At 37.8% G+C, this 14,533-nt stretch overlaps 1 protein-coding gene across 8 annotated transcripts in view; it reads left to right on the forward strand.

Moving 5' to 3' along the window:
• STK33 (serine/threonine kinase 33) overlaps positions 1–14,533 on the forward strand; it is a 199,525-nt gene that overhangs the window by 175,517 nt on the left and 9,475 nt on the right. For 6 of the 8 annotated variants that reach the window (XM_060399944.1, XM_060399947.1, XM_060399945.1 and 3 more), the window contains one exon: positions 2,649–2,846. The exons of 1 other annotated variant lie outside the window; for it this stretch is intronic. In XM_060399944.1, coding sequence (XP_060255927.1) covers positions 2,649–2,846 — 198 coding nt within the window. Of the gene's footprint in view, positions 1–2,648; positions 2,889–14,533 lie in introns of all 8 variants that reach the window. One more of the 8 variants, XM_012095817.4, reaches the window with a different exon arrangement.

A 14,533-nucleotide genomic window follows, 5' to 3' on the forward strand; every position in this document is an offset into this window, starting at 1 on the left:
CAGTTGAGCTATTTCAAATCCTGAAAGATGATGCTGTGAAAGTGCTGCACTCTATATGCCAGCAAATTTGGAAAACTCAGCAGTGGCCACAGGACTGGAAAAGGTCTGTTTTCATTCCAATCTCAAAGAAAGGCAATGCAAAAGTATGCTCAAACTACCGCACAATTGCACTCATCTCACATGCTAGTAAAATAATGCTCAAAATTCTCCAAGCCAGGCTTCAGCAATACATGAACTGTGAACTTCCTGATGTTCAAGCTGGTTTTAGAAAAGGCAGAGGAACCAGAGGTCAAATTGCCAACATCCGCTGGATCATGGAAAAAGCAAGAGAGTTCCAGAAAACATCTATTTCTGCTTTATTGACTATGCCAAAGCCTTTGACTGTGTGGATCACAAGAAACTGTGGAAAATCCTGAAAGAGATGGGAATACCAGACCACCTGACCTGCCTCTTGAGAAATCTGTATGCAGGTCAGGAAGCAACAGTTAGACCTGGACATGGAACAACAGACTGGTTCCAAATAGGAAAAGGAGTACGTCAAGGCTGTATATTGTCACCCTGCTTATTGAACTTCTATGCAGAGTACATCATGAGAAACGCTGGACTGGAAGAAACACACGCTGGAATCAAGATTGCCAGGAGGAATATCAATAACCTCAGATATGCAGATGACACCACCCTTATGGCAGAAAGTGAAGAGGAGCTAAAAAGCCTGTTCATGAAAGTGAAAGAGGAGAGCGAAAAAGTTGGCTTAAAGCTCAACATTCAAAAAACGAAGATCATGGCATCTGGTCCCATCACTTCATGGGAAATAGATGGGGAAACAGTGGAAACAGTGTCAGACTTTATTTTTGGGGTCTCCAAAATCACTGCAGATGGTGACTGCAGCCATGAAATTAAAAGATGCTTACTCCTTGGAAGAAAAGTTATGACCAACCTAGATAGCATATTCAAAAGCAGAGACATTACTTTGCCGACTAAGGTCTGTCTAGTCAAGGCTATGGTTTTTCCAGTGGTCATGTATGGATGTGAGAGTTGGACTGTGAAGAAGGCTGAGCGCTGAAGAATTGATGCTTTTGAACTGTGGCGTTGGAGAAGACTCTTGAGAGTCCCTTGGACTGCAAGGAGATCCAACCAGTCCATTCTAAAGGAGATCAACCTGGGGATTTCTTTGGAAGGAATGATGCTAAAGCTGAAACTCCAGTACTTTGGCCACCTCATGCGAAGAGTTGACTCATTGGAGAAGACTCTGATGCTTGGAAGGATTGGGGGCAGGAGGAGAAGGGGACGACCGAGGATGAGATGGCTGGAATGCATCATGGACTTGATGGACGTGAGTCTGAGTGAACTCCGGGAGATGGTGATGGACAGGGAGGCCTGGCGTGCTGTGATTCATGGGGTCGCAAAGAGTCGGGCGACTGAGCGACTGAACTGAATTGAACTGAACTGATTCCATGCTTTGTATTTGTCTGTGTCTTTAACCCTGAATTTATTAAGCTCTGCTAATCCTCCACAGTGTACTCAGATGGCTGCCCTTAAAGTGCTTGGCTGTATACTACTCTGTATCCCTGTTGCTTAATGCTTCAATCCATTCACATGTCAAATTAATTTAGAATCACACCATAGTTGTACTCATGCCTAAACTTTCTATTTTTAATCTAAATGTGATCCAAACTTCTTGTCCAGACTTTCTCTACTAGTCTGCATTAGGAACAAAAATATTTAAGGCATAACTAGTCTAGCAGGAGCCCTTTGAGACTGCATTCATGCATTTCCTGGCATTAGATGGAATATTTTATTTGAGAAAAATATAGCTAATATTAAGTGGTTAATTTTGGTATGAGCTACTCACATCTGGAATTAAACAGCGCATAGAGTACATTATAATCAAATGGTCACATTATATTTAAATCTTCCAGTCAACTAAGAGCTTTCAAGTCGAACGTCTTTATTCTTGGATACAATACCAGACTAATCAGCTGAACCTAGATTTTCTACCTAGACATTTTGATGTTATGTAGACTCACCCTAGGGCTTCCCTGGTAACTCAGAAGGTAAAGAATCTGCCTGCAATGCAGGAGACCCAGGTCAGTCCCTGGGTAGGGAAGATTCCCTAGAGAAGGGAATGGCAACCCATTCCAATATTCTGGCCTGGAGAGTTCCATGGTCAGAGGAGTCTGGTGGGCTACAGTCTATGGGGTTGCAGAGTTGGACATGACTGAGCGACTAACACACATGTACACACAGGCTTACGCTTAGTGTTAGACCCAGTAGACTTTGGACAACTTTTTTCATTCTTTCAGTTTCTTATTAATTTTCTAAGAACAGAGCTATAAGGGGGTCTTTGGATTCTCGGGACTTGCCCTATCTAGTGTTCTTTTGCACAAGCATGCTGTATTATTCTTTTGAAACTGAATATTCTCCCACCCCTAAATTTTGGTATATTATAAAAAGTATTACTGAAGAGGTCTGAGACATGTCAGTTCAAGGAGTATTCTCAAAAGGGCATCAGAAGTTTTGCTATTTATTCAATATTATAATTTTTCCGTGTGACTTAGTGAATTTGTGAGATTATATTACTGAAATATGTAAGAGTCTTCAATTTTTTAAACTGTTTATAACACCAAAAATTCGTCATTTAATATTAGGGCAATACACTTTCTTCAGCGAGACCAACCAATGTGTTAGAAATGATGAAAGAATGGAAAAATAACCCAGAAAGTGATGAGGAAAGCACAACAGACCAAAGAGACAGCAGGTCTGGACAAGAGGAGCTGAAAGTTTACAAACCCAGCCGAAATGTCCCTGATGTCAGTAACTCTTCAGATGAAGAAGAAGGAAAACAGGTAGGAAGAACCAACAAAACATAGGAAGAACCAACAAAACAGGTAGGAAAAACAATACCTTCACAACACTTGGAACATTTTTGCAACTCTTTTTGCTGTTGGATTGTAATGCTTTGTAACAAAAGAGCCCCGCATGATAAAGAAAGTAAAGCTTGAAACTAGCATGATTTAGTGATGTGGCCTAGATGCTTATTTTAAGATCCGTGATTATATAGTGGAGGGGTCTGCAAACTTTCCCTTTAACAAAGAGTGAATATTTTAGGCTTTGTAGGCCGTAATAGTCTCTGTCACAACTTCTCAATGCTGATATTATAGCATGAACACAGGCATAGACAGCAAATGAGTGTTCCAGCGAAACTTTACAGACAGGTGGTGTGCCAGATTTGGCTAATGAGTCACAATGAATAATGTATGTATTTTACCAGATTATACAATTTGGAATGGGTTTATGTATTACTTCAAAAATTACTATTACATTAGTTAGTCATTTCCAGTTTTATGATACCTAAAATTGTTTGTATAGGCTTACTATTTTACTTTATTAGATACAGTTTTACTGTTTTTGGTGAATAAAATCTAGCAACATTTGGTTAATTCTAGATTGCATTCTACCAACTCAATATCCTGACAATTTACCCACATCCTCTTTTCTTTTGTTTCTGTGTTTGAGGAAAAACTTTCTGTACATTTGTTCTCATTCTCATCTTGAAGTCTAATCAGCATGTTTGAGCTCTTCTTTAATGATGGAACATCTTGCCACCGAGGGCCAGATTTACCTCCAGGCACGCCACTTCTTATGAGGAGTTGCTGCTTTTCAGTTCTCTGAGACCTAGAGACGGGCAGAGTGGAGAGAGGGACTGAAGGGTAAATCCTGACCCACAGTCAGGAAGGTACAGCGTGGCTGTCTGTACCTGCCCTGCCACGAATTCTGTCAGACACTTGAGGAAAGAGACCCAGTGATCTGGTTGATTTTTATTTATGCATTGGGAATTTCTTCGTCTAGTTGATAGCAAATGTCTAGATAATAAGCTTAATGTTTAATTATTTAGACATTTTGAAATAGCCATATTTTTATGTAATGTAAACATAAGGTTATTGAATCCCTCTCACCCTCTCCAGTCTGTCAACAACTCCTGCAGTGCTTAGCAGCTGTGTGTATTTGGTATTCTTGTTAAAAATAATATCCTAAAAACCCATGTTTGCACTTCCTCATTGAACATAGTTTGAAAAATTTCTTGTTAGCTGACTTGGAATTTTATACACACATACATGTGCACACACATATATAAACATACTCACACATATATACATACACACACACACTCACACACTCTCATGCACATACATTACGTTTTACGCACATGCATCAACAATATACTCACACATGGTAGTGATGATTTAGTTGCTAAGTCATGTCTGACTCTTGTGACCCCATGGACCCACCAGGCTCCTTTGTCCATGGGAAACCCCAACCAAGATTACTGGAGTGGGTTGCCTTTTCCTTTTCCAGAGGATCTTCCTGACCCGGGGATCAAACCCAGGTCTCTTGCAGGCAGTCTCCTGTATTGCAGATGGATTCTTTACCAGCTGAGCCACCAGGGAAGCTTGTATATGTGTATATATCTACATATATGCATATATACAAGTATATATATGTGTGTGTATACTCACATATATACAAACACAAATCCAGACATACACATGTATATACACATTATCTTTTGTAGTCTTGGATCATATCTATGTTCACTGAATCTGAACATAAAATATCCTTGTAAACCAAATGTTTGGTTGTCTTCCATCTCCTTTTTCATTGCTCTGTCACGTCTCTGCTCTCCTCCTACGTTCTCTTTGAGTCAGAGTAGAGGGGTAACACTTGCCGTGATGTTCTCAATGTGATGTTCTCAGCTACTTCCAATTAGGGAACAGAAGGATTGGAATTTGAGGTGCTTATGGATGCTAGAACTAGACTCAGTGGATTGAAAATTTAAGAATATACATTTCTACTTATCAACAAGAGCTTTTCCACAATCAGAGCTCACCTGCAGTAGCGCAGGTGGGACTGTGGATAGTAAACCTCACCTTTCAGCCATTGAATATATTCATGCAGGCTCTGGAAAACTACTTGTTATAAATGCTGTGCCAGGAATTTCTACATAGTGGGTAGGAGTTTGCCCTGGATGTCCTTTAAGGACTTTCCTGTGCTTAGGTTTTGGCTGTGACATCTTGGGAGGAATACCTTACCTCATTTGGGAGTTTTTCTGAAGAGTGTTATCCCTTAAAAGAAAATCTTCTCTTGTATATTAAGTTTTTTCATGGATTTTTATGAATAAATATGCACTTTGTTAATTGCATTGAAGTTGAGTTTAAGAAACTACTTCTTTTTCCCCCAAGATCTTCATTAACAGCAAATAGTAGAGAATAAGATTTAAAGTGATAACTGAAATTAGGATTGGCCATTTAGTCTTGAGTCCATGCAGGATTCATATAGTAACTAATATCCTTAAGAGTGAAACTTTAATTTTATTAAAAATCATTCCAATAATATTGAAATATTTCCCATGGGAAAAATTCATTTGTTAAAATTAGATTATATGGATAATTTGATATGATAAATATTTACCCTTACTATAAAGAGATGTATATGATTCTTTTTCCATTAAAATACTTGAAATTTGGCTTTACTGTAAATGCAGATTGCCACAGATCTGCTTTCCATTGTATCATTGTTCTCTCTTCTGGAGAATCTGATAAATCCCTTTAGAGCTCCTGATTTTGTAATTCTCACAAATGAGAGTAATCACACTTTTCAGATAAGTGACAAAGTACTTGGAAAACTAGCAGAAAAAGTGAGGAATTATTTAAAAACAAAAACAAAAAACACTTGAACTAAGCACCTTCCTCTTTCTCTGGGTAACTCAATGCCCTGGGCATTATGGAAAAATACACTGTGTATCTCCTCATTGTTCATGTTTGGATGAAGATATTATACTTCACCATTTCAATCTTATTTTCAAATAGTTGGCGTTTGGCAATGTCCATTTTTTTATTTTCATTTTCAACCTTTAGTTTGTTTTCGGTAGGTGTATTTTTTTGAAGATAGAAATGTTCTCTCATATATCTTGTATTTTACAGCCTGAGTATGACTAGAAAGTGTTTTGTGTTATTGGGAACCCTCTAAATTCCCCACAATGGGTTCTTAATCTACTCTATCAGGCAGACCCAAGAGTTTAACTCCTATAGCAGCATTGACTCATCTTCAAATGAGACACTTGGCAGACTATTGCTTATTGCAGGAACATGCCTTTTCACATTCAGCCCTTAGTGATTTCTGATAAGCAGTACACTACTTTCATTGTTCATTAAGCTCAAAAAACAATCGAGGAGAAATGAAGGTCTGTAATTAAAATGCACAGCCCCATAACCATAGAGGGAGCGACTAGCAACTCTGCATGTAACAAAAGTATATTTGCATTATAGAATTCTCGCTTAATAAGGAAGAAACTTCTTAGCTGTTAATTTGCTTATTGAACACAGTCTTGAATATACTTATTCAGTGAAAATGGAAAATTTTTGTGATCATTTTTCTTGACCGAAGACATGGACTTTGCAAAATGAAGGAAATGGTACGTGTATCAGATATTTTTTATCCAGTCTAGAAAATAGAAAGGCAAGGTGTTTTAGCAATTTTGAACAGTTATTTTGAGCAATGCAATGTGTTCATTAGCAGTTCTTCAAAGACAAAGAATATCTGAATTTAAATAAGATTGAAATTAAACGGTCGAACTTTGTAGTATATTGACCTGTTGTTGTGAGGAAAAAGTCAAGTTTTCTTAGTATTTTAGTAGTGTAGGATAAAAATTTCTGTTGTTACAAATTAAATCTTAGTTCCCGGAACCCCTGTGAATCATGTGCAAGGTTTGTGGTGCTTCCATATTTGGGGCACACTTTTATATTCCATTCCTGAAGCACTGTAATCTGGCATGTGTGCCAAAGCATTCCATTTACAATGTCCTACTGGTTAAAAGCACAGGCTCTAGATCTGGGCTGCCTAGATTCAAACCCTGGCTTTACCACTTACAAGCTCTAGGACCTTGGGCAAGTCTCTTGGCCTCTGTTTCCTCATATCTAACATGGGAATAATAATGACATCAACCAAGAGGTAAATGAAATCATGCATATAATACTCTTGACATATGGTAAGCGTGCATTAATGTTAGCTATTATTAATTTTATTATTATTTTGCTAAAGAGCGTGCATGGCTTCCATGTGGCTCAGATGGTAAAGAATCTGCCTGCAATGTGGGAGACCTAGGTTCGATCCTGGGTTGGGAAGATCCCCTGGAGAATCCCATGGACTGACAGGCTGCAATCCATGGGGTCTTAAAGAGCTGGATGTGACTGAGAGACTGACACTCTCACTTCACTTTAAAGAGCTTGCATAGAGTATTGCTAAAATCGCATGTTCTTTCTTGTCTGCTTTAAGGCTCCTTTGGGCAGAGGTGTGGGCCTAAACTAATGAACAAACTGAGAAATATCATTCTCAAAGGTGATCAGGTGATGCTTCCAGCCTCTCTTGCCCTCTCAGTTTGGCAAGATCCCTAAGGCACTGTGGTAGATTGGATTGTTTTTCCCAATTATTTAAAACCTCTCTGTAAGGAATATGTACATTCCTACCCTTTCTCCCTATTAGAGTAGATGGATATTTTCTCATCTCACTAATGTTGGTCTTAGCTATATTACTGACTTTAGCAAACAGAATGTTGAGGTGTGATATAAGCAGAGACCATAAAAGCGTTTGCATGATTTAGCTTGCTCTTATTTCGGCCACCTGCCGTGAGAAGAACATGACTACAGAAGCCACAGTTCTTGGAATTATGAAGGTCTGTGGAACAGACTTGGAACTCAGTACAAAACCTGAAGTCCAGCCTAGCACCACCAAGTGAAAATTAATGTTCATTGTTTTAACATACTGAGACTTTTCTAGTTCTTTTTTATGTAGTTGTATAGAAAAGAGTTAACATAGCAAGCCTAAGCAGCTATCCTTAAAAAGGCCTGGTTTCAAGGTTGGCCTTTGGCTGGCTTTTGGGAACTTAGATTTTGGGATAGCTACTATTAACTGATAAGAATGATTAATTGTGCCTAAACCTTACGAACAATACAGTTAATACTGACCACCTGCTTTTCCTCTGGAAGTCTGGAATTTTGGTAGGTTCTAGGCAGAGAATGCCCCCATGGCCAGCTCACAATAAAAATGCTGGGTGTTGAGCCTCTCTGAGCTTCCCTGGTTGGCAGCCTTTCACATGTGTTGTCACAACTTGTTGCTGGGGTAATTAAGTGCTTCCTGTGTGACTCCTGGGAGAGGACTCTTAGAAGCTGGAACATAGTTTCCACTGGACTTCTCCTCAAGGGTCTTTTCACTTCCTAATAGTGCTCTGCATCCTTTCACTGTAATAAATCATAGCAATGAGTACAGCTCTATGCTGGTTTCTGTGAGTCTTCATAGTGAATCGTAGGACCTGGAGACCTCTCAAACACAGTAGCATAGCTGTAGCAGTAGCTGACTAATACAGGTACAAATAATTAATTGTGCTAACATGAATTTTGGCCTGTTGTTCTTTGATCTAATGCTGTCAGCAAAGCCACTTGCTAGTTTGGATTCATAGGCTTCCAATAAATAACAAGGCTTTTGTCCCTACTTCTCTTCCCATTAGAATCTCCTATGTAAGACTTGAGTTTCACCACAGATTTAGCCAGACTTCCATGATTGAAGGGACATAGTAGTGAATCTTTTCAAATCATTTCCCTGCTCTCCCAAACCTGGCTTTTGCTCAGCTGCCCTTAGAGATTATACCTGTTAGTATATGCTATGTATATTTTTCCCGATGGAGAACCAACCCATTGGGTTGGGTTGTAAAAACACTGCTTCAATTTCAAATGTATTCATTTGGGTCCATTCATCTCTTATCCTACCTTTGTGCTATAATTGTCTCATGTATTACATACATGTAATTATCAACCCTACAAAACAGTGTTTTAATTTTTGCTTTGAGTAGTCTTATTTCCAAGAAATTAAAAGGAAAATTGTCTTTTATATTTACCCAGATACTTATCATTTCTGATCATCTTCTTTCCTTTCAGAAAAGCTGTGCTTCCTGTATCTAGTATTGTTTCTCTTCAACCTGATGAACTTCCTTTGCATTTCTTGTATTGAATGTTTGCTCTCAGTTTTCTTTTATCTAAAGATGTCTTTATTTTGTCTTAATTTTTGAAGGACATTTTCTCTGTTTACAGAGTTCTGGTTTGACAGGTAATTTTGGTCCACACTCTAAAGATGTTATTCTTCTGCCTTCTGGTGTCAGATTCTCTGATAAGAAGTCATTGGTAATTTGAAGTGTTCTTTTCCTGTATGTAATGTGTTGCTTTTCTCTGAATGTTTTCAGGATTCTCTCTTCATCTTTGGTTTTCAGCAGTTTGACAGTCATATTGCTTAGACGTGTTCTTCACATTTATCTTGCTTGGGATTTGCTGAACTTTTTGGATCTGTATTTCTGTCTTTTGCTAAGTTTGGGAAATTTTGTAATCAGTTTCTTTTTGCTGATACTCTTAATTACTCATATGTTAGACCACTTGATATTGTTCAGTAAGCCTCCAAGGCTTCATGTGTTCATTTTTCTCAACCTGTTCTTTAAATTGGATGCACTCTATTGATCTATCTTCAGGGTTACTCTTTTCTCAGTTGTGTCCATTTTCCTGTTAAATCTGTCTGGTTTGATACTTAATTTCAGATACCATATTTTGTTCTAAAATTCTTATTTGGGTCTTTTTTAAATTATTATTTCTATTTTTCTATGGAGACCTATTTTATTTATGATATAATTTTTCACTTTACATCATTGATAATAGTAATGATAATCACTTATTTGCTAATTCCAATATTTGGGTTCATCTCAGAATCTGTCTCTATTGATTATTATTTCCGTTAAGTAATTTTGGATTGTATCCTGGACATTGGAAATGTTGTGTTGTATTAACTCTGAATTCAACTGTGTTCCTTCAAAAAGTGTTGACATTTCTGTTTTAGCAGGTAATTAGTTGATTGGATAAAAACTGAAAATTGTTTCTTAGCAGTTCAAATCTTAGGTTGGTTCATTTATCTTAGGTGAATGGAATGTAAGAGTCTCTTTCTCTGGCTATCTGCTTTAGGAATCCCCTCACTACGCTTTGGCGTCTGTGGTTGCTTCAAATTGTGCCCACTAGTTCTTTAAATCAGAGAGAGAAAATTGTGAAAGCATCTGGAGTAAAGGGAGGAGGCACATTGCCATCAAAGGAGCAATTTTGACATATCAACAGAAATAATGGAAGCCAGAAAATAATGGAACAACATTGTTAAACTGCTAAGTGGGAAATAATATAAAACAAGAAACCTGTCAACTTGGAATTCTATATCTGGTGATATTTTCCTTCAAAGATATTCATAAAATTTTTAAAAGTTTTCAACTGTGTAAAAGATGAGAGAATTTTTACGAGCATATCTTACTATGAAAAGTGAAAGTGTTATAATTGCTCAGTTGTGTCTCACACTAAGCAATCCCATGAACTGCAGCAGGCCAGGCTTCCCTGTCCTTCACTGTTTTCTGGAGCTTGCTCAAACTCATGTCCATTGAGTCAGTGATGCTATCCAGCCATCTCGTCCTCTGTCATCCCCTTCTCCTCCTGCCCTCAATCTTTCCCAGAACCGGGGTCTTTTCCTGTGAGTTGGTTCTTTGTGTCAGGTGGCCAAAGTATTGGAGCTTTAGCTTCAGCATCAGTACTTCTAATGAATATTCAGGGTTGATTTCCTTTAAGATTGACTGGTTTGATCTCTTTGCTGTCCAAGGGACTCTTAAGAGTCTTCTGTAACACCACAATTTGAAAACATCAGTTCTTTGGCACTCAGCCTTCTTTATGGTCCAGCTCTCACATCCATACATGACTACTGGAAAAACCATGGCTTTGACTAGACGGACCTTTGTCAGTAAAGTGATATCTCTACTTTTTAATAGGCTGTGTAGGTTGGTCATAGCTTTTCTTCCAAGGAGCAAGCATCTTTTAATTTCATGGCTGCAGCCACCATCTGCAGTGATTTTGGAGCCCAAGAAAATAGTCTGTCACTGTTTCCATTGTTTCCCCGTCTATTTGCCATGAAGTGATGGGACTGGGTACCATGATCTTTTGAATGTTGAGTTTTAAGCTAGCTTTTTCACTCTCCTCTTTCATGTTCAAGAGGCTCTTTAGTTCCTCTTTGCTTTCTACTATTAGTGTTACATCATCTGCATATCTAGGTTATTGATATTTCTCCTGGCAATCTCAATTCTAGCTTGTGCTTCATCCAGCCCAGCATTTTGCATGATGTACTCTACATAGAAGTTAAAAAAGCAGGGTGACAATATACAGCCTTGACACACTTCTTTCCTAATTTTAAACCAGTCTGTTTTTCCATGTCTGGTTCTAACTGTTGCTTCTTGACCTGCATACAGGTTTCTCAGGAGATAGGTAAGGTTGTCTGGTATTCCTGTCTTTTTAAGAATTTTCCACAGTTTGTTGTGATCCACACAGTCAAAGGCTTTAGTGTAGTCAAAGAAGAAGTAGATGTTTTTCTGGAATTCCTTTGCTTTTTCTATGATCCATCAGATGTTGGCAATTTGATCTCTGATTCCTCTGTCTTTTCTAAATCCAGCTTGTATATCTGGAAATTCTTGGTTCACATGCTATTGAAGCCTTGCTTGAAGGATTTTGAGCATTACCTTGCTAGCATGTGAAATGAGCTCAGTTGTACTGTAGTTTGAACATTCTTTAGCATTGCTCTTCTTTGGGATTGGAATGAAAACTCACCTTTTCCAGTCCTGTGGCCACTGTTGAGTTTTCCAAATTTGCTGGCATATGGAGTGGAGCATTTAACAGCATCATCTTTTAGGATTTGAAATAGCTCAGCTAGAATTCCATCACCTCCACTAGCTTTGCTCTTTATGTGAGTAGCCTTATATAAGAAATATATTGATATATATTTGGAGTTCAATTTCTCTTCTTCCCTTTGCTTTTCTTTCCCTTCCTTCTTTCTTTTGAAAAGCACAGGACTGTGAGAGCTAGTAAAACTATAGCTGAAAACTTACACCAGAATATTCTATCACTTGGACCTTGTGCAGGCCTATAATTTGAATGTGTGACTCTAGAAATGGTTGCTATGGTGATAAACCACTTTACTTAAATAGCATGTATTTTACTCAAAATTCAGAGAAATGGTAGCAGTTTCTAGTAATCATGTACTGGTATTAACTTCAAGGATATGCCCAGAGCTTACAGGTTTTGCATGTATTATATCCAGATGAGTTTATCAGGTTAAAGTTATGCCAGTGAATAATGAAATACGTGCACTTAGCCCAATTTTCTTGTTATGTATATCACTTGGCACATATGGAGTCCCCTTTTCAAGATTAATAATATGATCTGGAGAAATCAGGCCCATGGTGCTGGATTACTGAAAAATGGAACTTGGGTGGGGGAAACCATATAAGGTTATCTTAATCCATCATTCTACCTCGAGTAGGAATGACTGTTCTTCAGCAGTCCTAGACAGTGAGAGTTCACCAAAGATGAGGAACAATTGAAATGCTGCTTAGGTGAGCCCCTGTTGTAACCATCCTGACTGCAGCACTCGAGACGCTGTCTAGCTCCACAGCGCTAGACAGCATATTTCCTCTTATTCTTTATAAATTTAGATTGATTAACTCTTATAAAGAAACTTCCATCCATTCTCACATCAATAGCCTGTATATAAACCTTCTCTGGTCCCTTTGTATCTATTCAGACTGGTTGCAGAATTTCAGGTATGAATTCTTCATGATAACTAAGGATAGAAGAATTTTTTCTTTGACTTCTAAGATGCTTTCTGATGATAGCCAGGTTCTTTTGGTCACTGTGCAGTGGTATGGCACACCAGTATCTTTAGAGCAGTTTGCAATGAATTTTAGATTCTCTCTTGGAGAACAATCTATAGTGTTTTTTAGGTGTTCTTTTGGACTAATAGTTATGACCAAAAATCTCATAATGATCATTTAGATAGCCTCTTTCCCCCTAGAAATGAATATGGAGATTCCTCTCTCATCTTTCTCCCCGTTTGTACAATCTTATGGGAGCTCATCATCTTCTATGCACCTTTCATGGCCTGGAAGATCTTAGTAACTTCTAGCCTTGGCTATGGAAATTTCACTTTCCATTTCTCTGTTCTAATACTTACAAAACATACAAAACTGTAAAATTGCATCAGTTACAGCATAGATCCCTGAAGAATCGCATCAACTATGAGAGAAGAAAAAGAGAAACTTAAATTTTAGATAACCTATAACCTACAGAAGAAACCTTCAAAAAATCCTAGAGAAAAGCATGGAAGTTGGAATTTGCCCTGGTTGTTTATATTCCAAGGAGATGAGAGGCTTGGCTTTTGGTGAAGAAATCTATAGCTTGGCCTGAAGAGCACCACGTGGGCCAGCCTGCATCCACGTTTCTGTTAGCATCAGAGAACAGTTTCAGTGAGGGGATGTTTAAGAAGGAAGGCTCAGTCTTTAGGAAAGCTCTAATGATTCTGATTCCTAAACAATGGCATCCTAAATTTAATGCAACTTCAGATTAGCAAAGAGAAATGGTAGAGTACATACACATATAACGTTTTACAAGGTACACACATACCACACAAAAGCTTTTAAGCATTTGCAATAAATATTTGCATAAAGGTAATAGATTTGCATTAATGTTACCAGGGAGTAAAGAATAAACAAACATTGTGATTTGTTTCCATGCAGCCAGTTTCAGGCTGATTTTGAAACTCAGTTAAAATATAGTTGAATAAAAATATTTTCAAATAATGCTACCAACAAGGGATTAACTTCCAAAATATACAAACAGCTCATACAGCTTAATATCCAAAAATCAAAGAACCCAACCAAAAAGTAGACATTTTTCCAAAGAAGACATATAGATGACCAAAGGCACATGCAAAGATACTCAGTATTGCTAATTGTTAGAGAAATGCAAATTAAAGCTACAAAAACACACTAGTCAGATGGCCATCATTAAAAAACCTACAAATAATAAATGCTGGAGACAATGTGGATAAAAAGGAACCCTCCCGGTTTGTGGGAATATAAATTGGTGCAGCTACTATGGAGGTTTCTTAAAAAACTAGTTACCATATGATCCTGCAATCCCACTCCTGGGCATATTTGCAGAGAAAACAGTCATTTTAAAAGATACATGCACCCTTTGTTCATAACAGCACAATTTAAAATAGCCAACACATGGAAGCAACCTAAATGTCCATCAGCAGATGAATGAATAAATAAGATGTGGCGCATATATATATATATAATGGAATATTAAATATTACTCAGCTGTAAAAAGTATGAAATAATGCCATTTGTAGCAACATGGATGAACCTAGAGATTATCATATTAAATGAAGTAAGTCAGAGAAAGACAAATATCATAATATTTTTTATATGTGGAATCTACAAAATGGTACAGATGGACTTATTTACAAAACACAAATAAACTCACAAACATAGAAAACAAACTTGGCATTACCAAAGGGGATACCAGGAGCAGGGGAAGAGATAAATTAGGAGGTTTTGATTAATATATTCATACTACTA

This window comes from Ovis aries, chromosome 15, assembly GCF_016772045.2.
Source record: "Ovis aries strain OAR_USU_Benz2616 breed Rambouillet chromosome 15, ARS-UI_Ramb_v3.0, whole genome shotgun sequence".
In the NCBI taxonomy this organism is placed as follows: Eukaryota; Metazoa; Chordata; class Mammalia; order Artiodactyla; family Bovidae; genus Ovis; species Ovis aries.